Raw genomic sequence first — 16,949 nt, forward strand, 5'->3', positions numbered from 1 at the left:
AACACCTGGTATTGAAAGGAAAACTGAATATTCACATGTAGAAGACTGAAACTAGACACCCTGTACAAAACTGAATTCAAAATGGATCAAAGACCTAAATGTAAGGCCCACAACTTTGAAACTACCACAGGAAAACATAGGGAAGACCCTTGAAGATATAGCATAGACACTTTTCTGACTGTGCCTCCAATAACTCAGGAAATAGTAGCAGGAATTAACAAATGGAATCATATCAAATTAAAAAGCTTCTGCATAGCAAAGGAAACAGCTACCAGAATCAAAAGACAGCCTGAAGAATGGGAGAGAATCTTTGAAGGTACTTATCAGATAAAGAGTTAATATTCAGAAAATATAAAGAGTTCTAAAAATTAAACACCAAAAGGACAAGCATTCCAATTAATAAATAGAGAAATTAATTGGACAGTTCTCAGAAGAAGAAGTACAAATGGCTAATAAATACATGAAAAAGTGTTCAGCACCCTTAGCCATGAAGGAAAAGCAAATCCAACTACACTGAGACTCCATCTCACCCTAGTCAGGATAGCTACCATCAAGAAAACAGATAACAAACGTTGGTGAACGGGGGGATTGTGGGATCAACCTTTATACACTGTTGGTGGGAATGTACAATAGTGCAGCCACTATGGAAAGCAGTATGGAGGTCCTTAATAGCCTGAAGATAGAACCACCAAATGATTCTGCTGTGCCACTCTTGGGCATATATCTGATGGAATGTAAGTTGGCATACAGTAGAGACACCTGCACACCCATTTTATCGTAGCACTATTCACAATGGCCAAACTATGGAATCAGCCTAGCTGTCCACCAACGGATAAATGGGTAAAAATAATTTTACACACACACAGACGCACACCCCACACATACATAATGGAGTATTATTCTGCCATAGGAAGGATGAAATTATGTTGCTTGCGAGAAAATGGTTTAGGAAATCATGTTAAGTGAAATAAGCCAGACCGAGAAAAACAAATGTTGTGTGTTCTCTCACATATGCAGAATCTAGACATAAAGAATGACAGAGTGTAAAATGGGCGGGGGGGACTGCTGGGAGGAGGTGGAGAATGAGTGAGGGAGGTGAAAGAGGGTGAATATAATTAAAGTACTTCATATGCATGCTTGAAAATAAAATAATGAAACCTGTCAAAATTCATTTTAAAAGGGAGGGACATAAGAATAATAAAGGGAGTGAATTTGATCGCAGTTCATTTATATGCATGTATGGAAATATCACAATGAAATCCCTTTGTACAGTTAATATATACTAAGAAAAAGGAAAGAAGATGAGAAAAGTAGAAAAAAAAAGTAGCGTTCTGATGCATGCCTAAAGCATGGACAAATCTTGGAAACTTTATGTTAAGTGAAACATAAGCCAGACACAAAAGGACAGACTTGTATGATCTGCCTTCTATGAGGTCCCTAGGTTTGTGATACTCATAAGGACAGACAATAGAATGATGTTACAGGGCTGTGTGGAGGGAGGAATGGAGAGTTACAATTGATGAGCCTGATGGTTCAGTTTGGGGTAATGAATAAGTTCTGGAGGTGAGTGGGGGTGATGGTTGCATAGCAGTTGAGTGTACTTGATGTGGAATGGTAAATTTTATGTGATACATATATATAACCACAATAATAAAAAAAAAGTATGCAATACTAGGAATAAAAAAATTTAAAAGAAAAAGAAAGAATACTGAACTGTGAGGCTCCCAGGTCCTTTTCTCAGAAGAACTCAGCCCAAGTTGACTGAGCCTTGGAAGTCATCAGACACTAAGCCGCTTAATAAGCAGTTCAGGCCACTTTAGTGCTTCTGTTCTATCTAAACGATTCATGGTGAGAAGAGGGGAGTTTTTCACCACCCATTTTTATTTCTTGTCTCCAGAGAAAATGACAGGGTGGTCATGGTTAACGGCACTCCCATGGAGGATGTGCTACACTCATTTGCAGTCCAGCAGCTGAGGAAAAGCGGGAAGGTCGCTGCCATTGTAAGTCCTGGGTTCGCTTTGGGCTTCCTCAAGAGCATTTTGTTTTTATGCCCAGAAGAAAATTACCAGTTGCTTGACAGAATTATATAACCCACTAACTTCTCGGATCTTTGGTACTTTTGGAGGGTGATGTTATTGGATGATGTAAAGATGCATCTTCAAGGCCTTTCCTTGTCCCTCTGCCAGGGCCAGTGATTCTCTGACCTGAGAAAAGTTGCAGACGCCATGACAGTTCACAGTGCTGCTTGCTGCAATGTGATCTCCTAAGGAGAAGGATGTTCTTGATACTATAATGCTATTGTCATATCTAAGAAAATTAGTAACTGCAGTGCCAACTGCTATCCAGTCCATCTCTTAACATGTCTCTGATAGACTTTTTTCCTTCTTTTTCCAGGATCCAAGTTCACTTCTTTGTATTTGGTTATGTCTTTTGTCCTTTTTAATCTAGAATGCCACACACAGCCTACCCCATGGCATTAACTTTGGAAGACTCCAGGCAGTTATGTATAGAATGTCTCACTTAGTGTAATTTCATTTGATTTCCCTAAGTTAAGGCCTGTGGAGATTTTCACATTTGGAGGTATTGTGAAGCTTAGCAGCATTGTCATACTTTATTTTAACCCTGTGAGGTTTTTATTGTCCCTGGTTCTACATGAGAAGCCTGGGGCTTAGTGAGTTGGTTGGAACAGTTTTTAGTTTAAGGGGACATTGAATGTTTTGTTATTGTTCTTCCTCCTCTTCTTCCATTTTTGCTCTGCTGGGTATGGAGCCCAGGGCTTTGCACATGCTAGACTAGCTCTCTACTACTGAGATACATCCCCAGCTCTTGTGGATTTTTTTTTTTTAAACTTTGAGATAGGATCTTACCATCTCAGTTCAGGTTGGCCTCAACTTCAGATGCTATGAGCTGTGGGATCATAGGCATGTGTCACCAGGTCTGACTAGGGACACAGTTTGAGTGGAACTAGAACCAGGGCCCTGACCACCTTGTTCTCTGTTTGTAATTGTCTTGCATCCCCACTGTGTTTGCTTTGACCACAGGTGGTCAAGAGGCCCCGGAAGGTCCAGGTGGCCCCACTGCAGGGCAGCCCTCCCCTCAGTCAGGATGACCGAGCGTTTGAGGTGATGGATGAGTTTGATGGCAGAAGTTACCGCAGCGGGTACAGCGAGAGGAGCCGGCCCAGCAGCCGCGAAGGGCTCAGCCGCAGCTGGGAGGACAGTCCAGAGCGGGGGCGTCCCCAGCAGCGCCCACGGAGCGGGGAGCAGGACCGCAGCCGGGACCGCAGCCGCGGCCGCAGCCTGGAGCGGGGCCTGGACCACGATTATGGGCACGCCCAGGAGCGCAGCCGTGGCCGCAGTCTGGAGCGCGACCTTGACCGTGGTCACAGCATTGACCGCGACTATGAGCATGCCTACCACCAGGCCTACGAGCAGGCCTACAGCCCACCCGGGGAGTACCACCGCCGAGCCCAGCCCGAGGCCCGCTATGACAGCGCCCGCAGCCGCAGCCGCGAGCACCTGCGCTCCCGCAGCCCCAGCCCCGAGCCCAGGGCCCGGCCCGATCCCGACAGGCCCATCGGGGTCCTTCTGACCAAAAGCAAAGCAAATGAGGGTAGGCTCTGTGACAGTACTGGCCAAGGTGTGCCTGGTGGTGACCTGAGTGCCTGGCACCTGTTGACTGATTTAATCCTTTTAACTACATCATGAGAGAACTAGCTACTCTGTGACAAGGACACTGAGGCATAGAAGGCTCCATTGACCTGTATAGTTATGTCTCAGTGGCATACACAGGTTGTACCTGGTGGCTTTGCACTAGGAGGCTAGTGGTTCTCAAAGTAGTGTTATTAGCTGGACACTTGTTAATACTGACACTCGGGCCCCAGCCCAGCTCTACTTAATCAGTAACCATGGGGTGGGTCCCTCCAGTCTGTCTGTGTGAGTCTGTGTGACTCCAGGCTCTCTGGTGACCCAGAGCATCTTAAGCTGGAGAAACCAAGATAGAAGGCAATACTCTAGGTCATCTTGATTGAGTTGTTCTCTCTGCCAAGGGACAGCCCATTCTCTTGTTTGATTCTTTCTAGAAGCTTGTGAGATAGGAGGCTCTTTGCTGTGTTACAAGTCAGGAATTCCATGATAGAAAGGTTTGCGGTATGTCTGTGGAGAAGGCAGACCGTGGCCCAGTCTGCTTGTCCAGTGTTGCATTCCTGGAGCCCTTGTACACACTTAATCCTGTCTGAAGTCCTGTGCAGCAGCTGCAAGCTGTTAGCGCTCCAGTTCACAGGTGAAGATTCTGAAACAGAGATTGGGGAAGTGACTTGCCTGCCCATGGCTTGAAGCTAGGAAGTACATGACAGAACTCAAATTCCAACTCCATCCCCTGGGAATAGCTGATTTGAAGCAAGATGAGTAAACAGGGCTTTTGAACCTCCTGAGCATGGGTTCTTACCGTCTTACTTTTAAAATTCCTTGTAACATACCTTCAATCTCCTTTTGTTCTCTAATTGCTCTTCTTCCAAGCGATGGAAAAAAAGATTAAGAGCAAGAGAAAAAAAGATAAAGAATGCAAAGCAAGGTTCCTGGCTTTCTAGTTTGGGGATTTTCATTCTAAATAGCCTATCAGATGAGGTTTGTTTTCCTTAGTTTTTCATGAAGAGTTGAAGAAGGGGACTATTGGGCTGGTGGAGTGGCTTAAGTGTTAGAGTGCCTGCCTGGCAAGTACAAGCCTCTGAGTTCAAATACTAGTACCACCCCCTCAAAAAAAAAAAAAAGAAGGAGCCTATTGAAGTAACTGAAGAATAATGTGAGGAGGTTGTAATGAGACACCTGGAGTCCAGGCCCAGAGAAAAGGTGAAAGTTGAGATTGTACCATCCTCAGGAGGGTATACCTCAGGAGGCGTAGATCTTAGAGGTCTTAAATCAGCCAACCAGTTTTTTTTTTTCTTCATTTAAGAAATGCCCACGCAGGCATTTGTAAACGTTAGAATAAAAGTGCAGTTTTTAAGAGGGTAGGGAAGTGCTGATGCGTGAGAAAAGTTAGACTGGACTCCGCCTCTGTGAGGCTGCTTGATGAGTAGAGTGTCAGCATCCATGGAAGGAGATGTGACTGTCTGCTTCCTAAGGGATGGGAAGGCACAGCCACGCTTTTAATCTTTGCGATAAGAACCGATGCTAACAAGTTTACTGTCAAGTTAAAACTTACTTTAAAATCTACTTCATAACTTTCCTAAATTAGTTTTACAAGATTTTCAGTCATAATAATAATAATAATAAATTGAATACGCCTGTTTTCAAAACTGCTAGGTGGTGATGGTCACCACAATTCATCCTGTTTTTACAGGTTTAATAAGTAAAAGGAGACTAATCTGAAGAGGACTTAAAATATTGAAAAACAAATATCCCTGGTGTTCTTTCTTCTGAGAACAGTTTCAAGTGCATAACCCCTGGTGTACTGCTGGTTTAGTTCTAGGATTTAGAAATTGCTTTGCCTGGCTTATTTATCTCTTTTCTTTAATGCCAAACCCCACAAAGTCTGAATCGTTACAGATGAAGGTACACCATGTGCGTGCCTTCCTGCAGGCAGCCCGTTGTCAGTGAAATGTCCTACTAAGATGTGCTGAGTTGGGTGTTTTGCCCAACCCAGCACATCTTAGTAGCAAACACCCACATAGCCTTCACCCAGTCTTATCAGTTGTTAACATTTTGCCACATTTGTTTTCTTTCTCTTCTCTTTTTTCTTTTCTTTCTACCCTGTTCTCTCTCTCTCTCTCTTTCTCTCTCTCTCTCTCTCTCTCTCACACACACACACACACACACACACACACACACACAGGTTCTTTTTAGAGCCACTTGAAAGCAATTTGCATTGTCACTCATGATCATTAATATTTTAGCAGGTGAAGTCTCAAGGATCCCCTAAGTTACCATAATGCTATTATCACACTTTAGGAAGTAAACATGAATAACCTTTAATATTGTATGGTTTGCTTTGAAATTGTTCCAAAAGAATGTCACCCACCCCACCCCCACATTGGATCAAGGATCTAGTGATGGTTTATGTATTACATTTGGTTTTTGTATTTCTTAATCTAGACTAGTCCATCTGCGTCTTTTGTTTTTTATGACATCGAGTTTTTGAAGCCTGCAGGTCAGTTGTCTTACACAATGTCTCATGTACAACATTAATTTTTCATAAGTGTTTTTTAATCTTAAAAGCTAGACTAGTGCTTTCTGAGCAAGTTGACGACATGCATGCTTGCTTATGTCTCCTAGAGTATGGTCTCCGGCTGGGGAGTCAGATCTTCATTAAGGAAATGACCAGAACGGGGCTGGCAACTAAAGATGGCAACCTTCATGAAGGGGACATAATCCTCAAGGTGTGTGGACAAGGGCCACAAACAGTTGTGTCCCTGCCTGTACATGTTCCTGCAAGCACCATGTAGAAAAATGTAGCTGCAATGGGAGTCAGTAGTGAGGCAGAGGCCAGGAAGAACAACAGACTGAGGTGGTGTTTATCAGAAAACCAGCCTTAGGGTTGGAGATACAGCTCAGTGGTAGAGTCTTTCCTAGCATGCTCTAGTCAATCCCGCACAAAGAAAAAACCAAAAAACCCTCAAGGAATACTTCCTTCTTCCCTGTTTATTTAAAGTTTAGGTTCCTATTCCCTAAGCCAAGGAAAGATGAGTCAGAGGCTGTTACTATATGAATGATGACTATTTAATAGTTTTTGTAAACTTCTCTGGTTAGGAAACTTGTTCTAGTAGTAAAATAAACCATCACCTTTGAGCTTGGAAGTTCAATAAATTAGCAGAGTAACTTATGTACACCAAGATTCCTTCACCCCTGCATTTGGGATCCAGGCATGTGTGATTATATTTAATTTAAAGGAGAATTTGTTTTTATTCAGTCAGTTATGCTGAAGCCCATGTCTGAGTATCTGAGTAGTCTTTACTCTTTTAGGAAGGGAAAATAGGAATTTTCTACTTAGCTGTGAATAAGGGTACTGCATGTCACCTTACTGTTCTTTGTCAACACAGATCAATGGAACTGTCACTGAGAACATGTCTTTAACGGATGCTCGAAAACTGATAGAAAAATCCAGAGGAAAACTCCAGCTCGTGGTGTTGAGAGACAGCAAGCAGACTCTTATTAACATCCCATCACTAAATGACAGCGACTCTGAAATAGAAGGTAAGGGGAGGAGGACTGGGCGCTTAGCTAGAAGTCAGGACAGCTGCCCTCCAACAGCCTCATCAATGTTCAGTTCAGCTAGAGGTTGAATTTCCAACAGAAACCTCCCTTTTAAACTTTAATTCCAAAAGTGAAGTATCCTGTTGTTATTTGTTTCTTAAAGTGTCTGATGAAATTAGGTTTCCAATATGAAATTCTAGCACACTCATGAACTCCCAGAGAACTCTTAATTAGGCCACTGAAAACAATCCTTATTAGTAAAAATGTATGCATGAGCAGTTCAAAGAACTAAGCATTTCATTTATACATTTACTCATTGCTTAGACTTGCATAACTTTATATGGTTTGTTTTTGTTTTTTAAATGGGTATTAGTATTTCTAACAAAGATAAGACAGTTTAGAAGCTAGCTAAAACATGTAGATGCTATAGTAAAAGAATCAGTCAATATGGCTAAATATTGTGTTATTCATTGGTTAGTAATAACAGGTCACTTCTCCTCTTTCTCAAAGCTGTATTCAGCTAGATGCGACAGCTCAAACTTGTAATCCTAGCTACTTGGGAGGTGGAGATTAGGAGAATTGCCATCCAAGGTTAGCGGTGGCAATGGCTGGGGGTGATGGCACGTGTGCCTGGCATCCCAGCTACGCAGGAAACAAACAGGAGGGTTACAGTCTAGGCTGACCTAGGCACAAAGCGGGACCTGGGCTGACCGAGTGGCTCAAGTGGCAGAGCACCTGCCAGCAAGCCTGAGGCCCTAACTTCAAACCCCAGTACTGCCCCCCCCAAAAAAAAAGAAGAAAGAAAAAGAGACCTATTAAAGTAAGACCCTCTTTCAAAAATAACCAATGCAGAAAGGACTGGTGGAGTGGCTCAAGTGGTAGAGTGTGTCTGCCTGGCAAGAGTGAGGCCTTGAGTTCAGTCTCCAGTACTGGACTTCCCCCTCACTCTCCAGAAACTGTATGGGTTACTTGAGTGTGAATTAGACATGGGATGACATTTTAACCTTTTAAAAGTAACCAGTAGCAATAAGTAGACACAGTGTATCCTTAACCATCTATGATTGCTTTTGTACAAAAGATTAAGTTCTTAAGCTTTCAAATAGGGTTTTGTTGATTTTTTAAAAAGAATTTATAAAACCTTGAAAGTTAATTTAACATCCAGTACCAAAGGTCTGATCAGTTGGTCATTGCTGTGAGTGCTATAGAGGAAAACAAACAGGTCATGAGACTGAATCCTGGTATGGTAGGAGTTTGCTACTCAGTGTGTGAACCTTGGCCTCCCGCAGCATCTGTGTCTTCTGGGAGCCTGGTAGAATTGCAGAATCTTGGGCCCTACTCCAGAACCACTGCATTTCAGTAAGGTCCCCAGAAGATTTGCACATACCACTCAAATTTGAGAAGCACTGGTCTATTTGTAAGAAAGATTGAATCTATGTGTAAAGCATATAGTTGGTTCTCCACAACCTTGAGTTCCACATCCGTGGAATCAGGCAATCACAATTGATAATGTTTGGGGAAAAAAAAAAATCCAGAGAGTTTCAAGAAGCAAAAGTTGAATTTGTCGCATGCTGAGCTCTATGCTGAATTTACATGAATGAAGTGATGTGTGGACACATAGCCTCCTGCTATTCTGTATATCTATCTCTGAGTATTTGTGTTTAAGACTTCTTTTTCTTGTTTTTGTTCCCTAAACAATATAGTGTATCAGCTGTTTACATAGCATTTACACTGTCTTAAGTATTTTAAGTAATGTAGAGTTGATTCAAAGTGTGCAGGAGAATGTGTGGGTTATAAATAAATATTACGCCATTTTCTATATGGGACTTAATAAGCACCTGCTTATTGAGGTTGGGATGGGTCTTGGAGTCAGTCACTTGCAGATACTGAGGGATGACCATAACTCTTATCCTTTAGTAATAGCCTTAAAGGACAGTGTGGTAAAGGAGAATCATGCAATTTTGATTTTGACTTCCTTTTCATTAATCATGGCTCTTCCTTAAAATTATCAAGCTCCTTCCCCACTCTAGGTAAGTAAGACTGTTAGACTAATAGCACATTTTTGCTTACCTCTCTTCATTTCCCATGTCTCCTGCCCAGAGAATAGTATAATTTTTGGTACATGTTATAAATATTTTACTAAAAAAGTCTTTTTATTATTTTTGTAACCAGACATCTCAGAAATAGAGTCAAACCGATCCTTTTCTCCAGAGGAGAGACGCCAGCAGTATTCTGATTATGACTATCACTCCTCCAATGAGAAGCTGAAGGAAAGACCTAGGTAAGTACTGTGTGTTGTCCCTTGCACACATCACTGAATACAGCAATGTGTTACTTGTGAATGTTACTTCCTGAAACATTAACATGACGTGTGCTTCAGTTCAAGGGAGGATGCACCAAGCAGATTGTCCAAGATGGGAGCCACACCCACTCCGTTCAAGTCCACAGGGGACATTGCAGCTTTGGTTGTCACAGAGAACAGCAAAGAACCCAGATACCAAGAAGAACCCCCAGGTGAGATGTTAAGACACTCAATTTGGGGAGGGAGTGTTAGTGGTTGAACCCAGGGCTTTGTGCAAGTATAACAAGCCAAAGACCATTCATTTTCAATAGTTGAGTTGAGATATATGTGTTTAATATTTTCAAAAGGAAGCTGGAAAGAGAGAGAAAATTATTTTAAAAATAATTCTTAAAATGGAAAAGGGCCTTGTTTCTTCTCTCTTAACGTTAAGAAATATAAATACGATAATCCTTATATATGCATCAGAATTGGTCACATTTAGACATATTTGCTGAGTTGTATTCTTTTTGTCTCCATGTTTGATCCCAACCGTGTCACTCTAACCCTGTTCCACCACCCTGCAGTTGTTAGTTTTCCTTGTACAAATATTTATACATGGGAAAATAACATAGCATTATGATTTTCTAGTTATAAAAAACACTGTCTTCTTGTACATGAGTATCTTGTATTGGGGAGGTTAATTTCTCACTTATTTTGAGAAACCAGTGCTAATACCTCAAAATTAACCTTCATCCTACAGACTTGGTTGTTTCCTGTGATGGCAGCTTAAGATAGACAGTTTGTGTGGATTTTGCTATCTTTATATTTAGAAACAAGTTCCTGTTTGTCCAGGTTTATAAGAGTAGCTGCTTTTGTTTTTTCTTTGCTGTGGTAGGGATTGAACTCAGGGCCTCCTGCATACTAGGCAAACTACACACTGAGGAACTTCTCTTGCTTACACTAAATGTTTTTTAATCTACAGCTTCTCAACCCAGAACAGCCCCAAGAACTTTCCTTCGTCCTAGTCCTGAAGATGAAGCAATATATGGGTATGTACTTTTGTCTCTCTTCCCTCACCCCTTTCTTATTCCACTTAGCTGGCCACCTTAACTGGAGATACGAGGACCCAAAGGTGGTGGCTTTCCATATAATCAGTCACACTTAACCAAACCCTACTGCTAGTGTTCGTGAGAAAGAGGAGTCACTTGTAAAAAAAAGGCAAAATGTGGAAAGTGAGTGAATGTTGTGACAGTCATGTTACCTGCTTGTCTGCTTATCCGGCTACTTCTCCTGATCATTATTATGAATATTTGTATTGGCCAGATACATAATTCCCAAATAGGTGAAGTATCAATAGACCTCCATGCCTCCATAGTGACTGCAGTGACATGAGGGATCCAGCGTGGTAGGGAGACAGGAAGAGTGATACAGGGCTCTGCACTTGACAGTCAGCCCCTGGGTCAGTGTTGTCAGGGCCAGCAACGGGATTAGGACTAGCTTCCTTGGATCCGGGCTGTGTGTGTTTGACAAGGCCAATGGGTGCCAGCAGACTTGCCTTTGGAAAAATCCTAAACTGAGAGTCTGTAAGCTGGACTTTATTTGCTTTCTCATCTCAAATGAACTGACATGAGCATTCTGTATTTCTGCTTCTTCACCAGTAATGTGGACCTGGATGAATGTCCTGCTGACGTTCATCTCACTGTCCCAAGGAAGAGAAAATTCAGAAGAGATGAGAAAAATGAGAGAACTTATAAGCTATAAATCAGTATAGGGGTAGAGAACTTTTTCATCTGCTAATGTGGGTCCTCACTTTTAAAATATGTCTTTCATCTTTCTTTTCGGAACCCAAACCTGACACAGTCCTAACACCAAAATGGTGAGGTTTAAGAAGGGAGACAGTGTGGGCCTTCGGCTGGCCGGTGGCAATGACGTTGGGATATTTGTTGCTGGCATTCAAGAGGGTACCTCGGCAGAGCAGGAGGGCCTTCAAGAAGGAGACCAGATTCTGAAGGTAAGGGACCAAGAGCTCTTTCTAGAATTTACTTACAAAGAGTGGTTTTGCCTGGGTGTTTTGCCATAAAGGACGAGAAGGTGACTTAGCTTATGAAAACAGACAAACTATGGGTTTATTGATATCCATCATCTCCCTCTCCTTTCTATGGGTCCTGTGTTGACAGTGCTAGAATCCAAAACTTGTTCCTATGTCTGTGGAAATTTATAGTTTAAAATCCTCAACAAGATTTTTAGTTGTTTGATTAACAGAAAAAAAAAAAAAGTGCTGGGGGCATGGCTCAAGTGGTAAAGCACCTGCCTAGCAAGCACAAGACCTTGAGTTCAAACTCCAGTACCTGCCCCACCCCCCCAAAAAATACCAATTAAGAATCTACGAGAAGAGCTGAGCATGATGGTATAAGCCCATAATCCCAGCTACTCAGAAGGCAGAGGTAGGAAAATCTAGAGTTTGAGGCCAGCCAAGGCAAAGTGAGTGAGACTCTGTCTCAAAAACGAAATAAAAACAAAAACAAAAACGAAATAAAAGAACCTACAAGAAAGGAATTTCAGTAGATCTAGTGAATTTCACTGTGTTCACCCTCTTAAGGCAGTGGGCTGTAACTGAGCACAGGCAGGTGATGTTCTCAGACCCTGTGCTTTGAGTCCTGCCACAGCCATGATCCAAGCTCACCCTGAGACTCGGTTGTTGAATCTGTTCAGTGGGGTTGACAATAGTTGCCTGGCAGAAACCTTGGGAGGTCACACCTCAAACCCCCCTACAGTTCTGGCACAGAGTGGGAAGGTCAGTGTCCATTCTTTCTCCCCACTGAAAGATAACACATAGCTGCTACTTGATATATTGTTTATATCTAAAATTGTCTGGAATTTCTGGTTGATCAAAATTGGTACATTTAAAGTTATTATATATTTGTATAAGGTCTTGGTGTTAAAGAATTAAAATGAGCATGACTCTGCACACCTATAATCCTAGCACTTGGGAGCCTATGATAGGAGGATCATGAGTTCAAGGACAGCCTGGCCTACATAGTGAGTTTGAGGCCAGCTTAGGCACCACAGTATGGAAAAACCAAAAACACTTAAAATGATAACTTTGACATTTTATGAGACACAGAGGCATTTTTTTTATGACTTCAAAATAAACTTCAAGAACACCAAGTACCCTGTTACCATAAAAATATAGAATGCTAGGGAATTGTTTTATTGGAATTTTTGAATTTCTTTTCTGTTTCTGTTTGTTTTTTCTTCTCTGCCTTGTTAATTTTAGTGAAAAGCTTATGTATCATTAATGTGGTGGGGGGAGAGGGGAAGGGGATTGGAGGGGTGAAGGTTCTGGTAGTTCTAGACCCAAAGGCTAGGGAAGAAAGAGTTGCAGACCGGGGAAGCAGACAGGAAGGTACAAAGGCAGATAGCTGGCCCCCTGTCCTGCACGTGCTCCATTGCAGCAGTTCAGATTGCATTTCTGGAGCCAGGGAAGGGCAGACCTTGCTCGTGAGCCTTGCCGAAGCTTCCCAGTGAAACACTAGACCTTCCTTGTCTCTAGTTGGGATCCTAGAAGCCTCTGTTCTTGAGTGGATCACAAGGCAGTACTCGATCCTAGGAAACACCGTCCTGCCAAGTGCTACTGATAAAAATCCCATCCGAGTGGCAGCACACACCAGTTTTCTCTGGAAAATATGCTCATGAAGAAAAAGTATAAAGCCATAGGACGTCAGCTAGAGATTTGGAGCTTTTGCTCATTAAAGTTCAAGAGTAAAATAGATTTGTCCCATGGAGTGGAATTTTCTAAATCTCCATGAAGAAAAAGAGAATTCACCTAGGGGCTCGACAGTCCACTGTCTCCGTAAATTGTTAAAGGCAGGGGGAGTTGCTTCAGTTGTGAAAGTCACAGTGCTCTGTACCTCAGAAAGGGTTTTGCTTCCTCCTGTCACCTGGTGACAAGGATGAAACTGGTTTCTTTTGCAGTAGTCCTATATGGAGGTCAGGCAGTAGGTGGTCTTTATGCATCATTCACGGTGGGAATACATTTTCCACTGACCAGAAAAGGAGCCCACAGTTCTACAGAAGGGTGAAAAGCTAACGCACAGTGGTAGCTGACATAGCATCTGTCCTGGGCTCACGGCAGACTTTGGACCCTGTGGACAACTAAGTAGCTAACAAAAGGATATTTATCAGAAAGAAGTGTGCAGTATGCCCTCCCAAAACAGAGGTGCCACCCTGGCTTTTTTCATTGTCATTTGATTTAGCACCCCTTTCCATGGCCAGCCTGACTATATGAAGGGAAGTATGTGTATAGTTTGAGTTCTGTTTTCTATTGTGTGGTTTTTGTGTGTGGCTCTTCATTTGTAAGGTGACACCTTGATGTGGAATGAATGAATGATGAGTGTGCTGTAATATACAGTTTGTCGATAACAGAAATACATGTGCTTTTAAAAAATTTTCTTTCCTGCTTAGCTTGACTGTCTTTTTGCTTATTATTTATTTATCTAGTATGGTTGACATCTCTCTTTCAGATACTTATGGGATGGAAAAGAGAAAAGATCTTGATTTATTTGTTTGCTTGCTTGATTGTTAATTGTGGATTTTTAAAAAATGTGACTACTTGGGCTAGCAGAGTGGTTCAAGTGGTAGAGCATCTGCTTAGCAAGTGTGAGACCTCAAGTTCAACTCCAAGTACTGCCAAAAAAATAAATAAATAAAAATGTAGCTTCCATTTGAGTTTTCATTTTGACCATTGGAATTTTGGTCCCTATGGTCTTCCATAGAGATGGACAGAGGGACCTCCATGGTCTTCCCTTGACCTTGACCTTCTTTCTGTCTTTTCCCTGGGCGGGGGCATGGACCCGAGCACCTGGCACATGCTAGACAAGCGCTCTGCCGATGAGCTCCACCCACCTCGGTCATTTTATACAGCAAAGGTGTGTGCGTGCTGGTTAAATACAAGTATTTATAGCACATCTGAAAGGTGTCATACATATGACACCTTCATATATGGTCATACATAGATACAAATGCAGATACACAGATGGCTCAAGAAAGGATTAGATACAGAAGTTTGATGACCCCTAGTTGGGGACAAAGAAGTGGGAATGACAGTACCTGAAAAGATAAATACTGCTTTTTCAAAGAAAAAGCCCTTCCCACATGGTTTTGGCCACTGGGCAGAGGTTGCCTGGGTGGAGAGCCTCTTTGTTTAGCAAGTCACTTTATTTTAGAAGCTCTAAATTAGTTTCTGTCTAATGGTTATTTCCCTTAATTATAATTTTTTACCTTAATTAAGGCCTAATTAATGGTAGGGTTGGTTTTTGTTTTTTTGTTTTGTGTTGTTTTCAGTAATAAAGCATTACTTTGATAATTAAAAGGATCCTACAGTTCTCAGTGACTGAAGAAAATACTTCAGAGGAATTCTATATCTTCATTTCTATAATATATCATTAAAATATCAGGTGCTTTATAATAATCTTTGTATATTATTTATAATTACTCTTCTAAAATAGGTTTGTTGGGGGTGGGGAGCTGGGCTTTGAACTCAGCCCTCTGTGCTTGCAAAGCAGGCCCTTCCTGCTTACGCCATGCCTCCAGTCCATTTTGCTCTGGTTGTTTTGGAGATAGGGTCTCTAGAACTGTCTGCCCAGGTTGTCCTCAAACTACAATCCTCCCAATCTCAGCCTCCCAAATAGTTAAGATTATAGGCATGAGCCACTGGCGCCCAGCATATAATGCTATGTGTTAGACCAAGTGGTCTTCCATGTAAGACTAAAGCTTCTAATTTGAGAAACATATGTTAAAACATTTGTATTGGTTTGGCTTTTTAAAGATAAGGTCTCACTATGTAGCCCAGGCTAGCCTCAAACTCTCAGTCCTCTAACCTCAGCCTCCTGAGTGCTAAATGATAGAAGAAAAGTGGAATTGGTCTGTTTACCACAGACTCCACAACTCCCTATTGTTTTATTAAAGTTATCAGTTTCATTCTTATCTGTTACCTTCCTAGCTACCTCTATGGGAGTCTCAAAGAAAGGGAAATTGATACGGCCACAACAATTATAATCTGCTCTAGTGACAAATCCTTGATTCGAAGGTTTGTCCTTAAGGGGTGGTTGGCAGAGTGGGGAGGCAGGTGATGCCTACACAGCCCAGGGCTATGGCAAGGTGCTAGGAAGGGCTTGACTAGACACACTAGGACTTGTTTAATCTGGTGCTGCTCTGGGCAGGCGCTGATGCAAGCAAACAAGCAAAAAGCTCTGGTGGCACCTTACTTAAACTTCTCTCTCTTTCTTTCTCTCTCTTTTTATTCCCTTCCTATCAGGTAAACACACAGGACTTCAGAGGACTGGTTCGGGAGGACGCCGTTCTGTATCTGTTGGAAATCCCCAGAGGTGAAATGGTGACCATTCTGGCCCAGAGCCGAGCCGATGGTGAGCAAATTTGTTGTTCAGTTTACTTGGGGGAGTGGGAAGGTGTCTTGGGCCAAAAACAGGCACATTCAGGTCAAAGGTGTATGGGGACAATTTGGGTGTCATTTAACTTTATACAAAAGTGTTTTCTCTACACTCATCAAAATAATTTTACTAGTTCAATTTAGAATAGAACTTCTTTTCTGAACAGTGATATATCCTCAAGTTCTGCCTGGAGTTATTACTGAGTTTCCATATGACAGATGCCAAGGGTCTATCTGTTGATGGCTCCCACCTTTCCCCTTACTGGTTTGACACATTGCTTCCCCTTTTTAGGCTCTGTTCTTATCTATAAAGACAGTGTCTTCCCTGTTGTTTCTGAGGGTTGATCGGCAACTGAATTAGTCAGGGTTCTCCATAGAAACAGAACCAATAGGAGATACTGGAACCAGTAGGGGATACGCTTGTTTATAAGGAATTGACTGATATGATTATGGAGGCTGGCAAGTCCAAGATCTACAGGGTGAGTTGGCAAGCTGGGGTCCCAGCAGAGCCAATGATTTAGTTCTAGTCTGAGTCCGAAGGCCTGAGAGCCAGGAGCGCTATGGTGTAGTTCCAGGACAAAGGCAGGAAAAAAAAGCAGGCGCTCCATTTGCGAGTGATCCATACAGCCCAGGCCAAGGCCAACAGCAGCAAGCTGGAAAGGCTTGATTAGAGACGCTAGGGACTCATTTAGAAGGCTTTTGTTCAATTCAGGTCCTTAACTGATTGCATGAGGCCCACACTTATTAGGGAGGGCAGTCTGCTTTATTCAGTGTACCCACTTAATGTTAATCCCAAAGCACCCTCCCAGAAACACCTAGAATGTTGTCCAAATATCTGGTACCCAGTACCCAGTCAAGTTGACACATCAAGTTAATGACCACAGCACCTCATGAAGTTGTTATTTATCCTTCTTCCTGTTGGAGCTGTGGTTCCCATAAGGCCTGTGCACTGAGTTCAATGCATGGAGAGAGGGAAAAGGAGTGAGGAGAGAAGGGAGAAGCTGGTACACTCAGGGAAGATCGTTGACTAAGCCAA

General features: G+C 42.3%; 1 protein-coding gene across 10 annotated transcripts in view; it reads left to right on the forward strand.

Annotated features, from left to right (window-relative positions):
• The window catches only part of Tjp2 (tight junction protein 2), a 120,142-nt gene that overhangs the window by 87,304 nt on the left and 15,889 nt on the right, over nt 1-16,949 (forward strand). For all 10 annotated transcript variants that reach the window (XM_074051999.1, XM_074051996.1, XM_074051992.1 and 7 more), the window contains 9 exons: nt 1,898-2,000; nt 3,042-3,612; nt 6,270-6,373; nt 7,034-7,187; nt 9,357-9,465; nt 9,565-9,698; nt 10,448-10,514; nt 11,326-11,476; nt 15,782-15,890. In XM_074051999.1, coding sequence (XP_073908100.1) covers nt 1,898-2,000; nt 3,042-3,612; nt 6,270-6,373; nt 7,034-7,187; nt 9,357-9,465; nt 9,565-9,698; nt 10,448-10,514; nt 11,326-11,476; nt 15,782-15,890 — 1,502 coding nt within the window. The remainder of the gene's footprint in view (nt 1-1,897; nt 2,001-3,041; nt 3,613-6,269; nt 6,374-7,033; nt 7,188-9,356; nt 9,466-9,564; nt 9,699-10,447; nt 10,515-11,325; nt 11,477-15,781; nt 15,891-16,949) is intronic.

Source organism: Castor canadensis, chromosome 13 (genome assembly GCF_047511655.1).
Source record: "Castor canadensis chromosome 13, mCasCan1.hap1v2, whole genome shotgun sequence".
Taxonomy (NCBI): domain Eukaryota; kingdom Metazoa; phylum Chordata; class Mammalia; order Rodentia; family Castoridae; genus Castor; species Castor canadensis.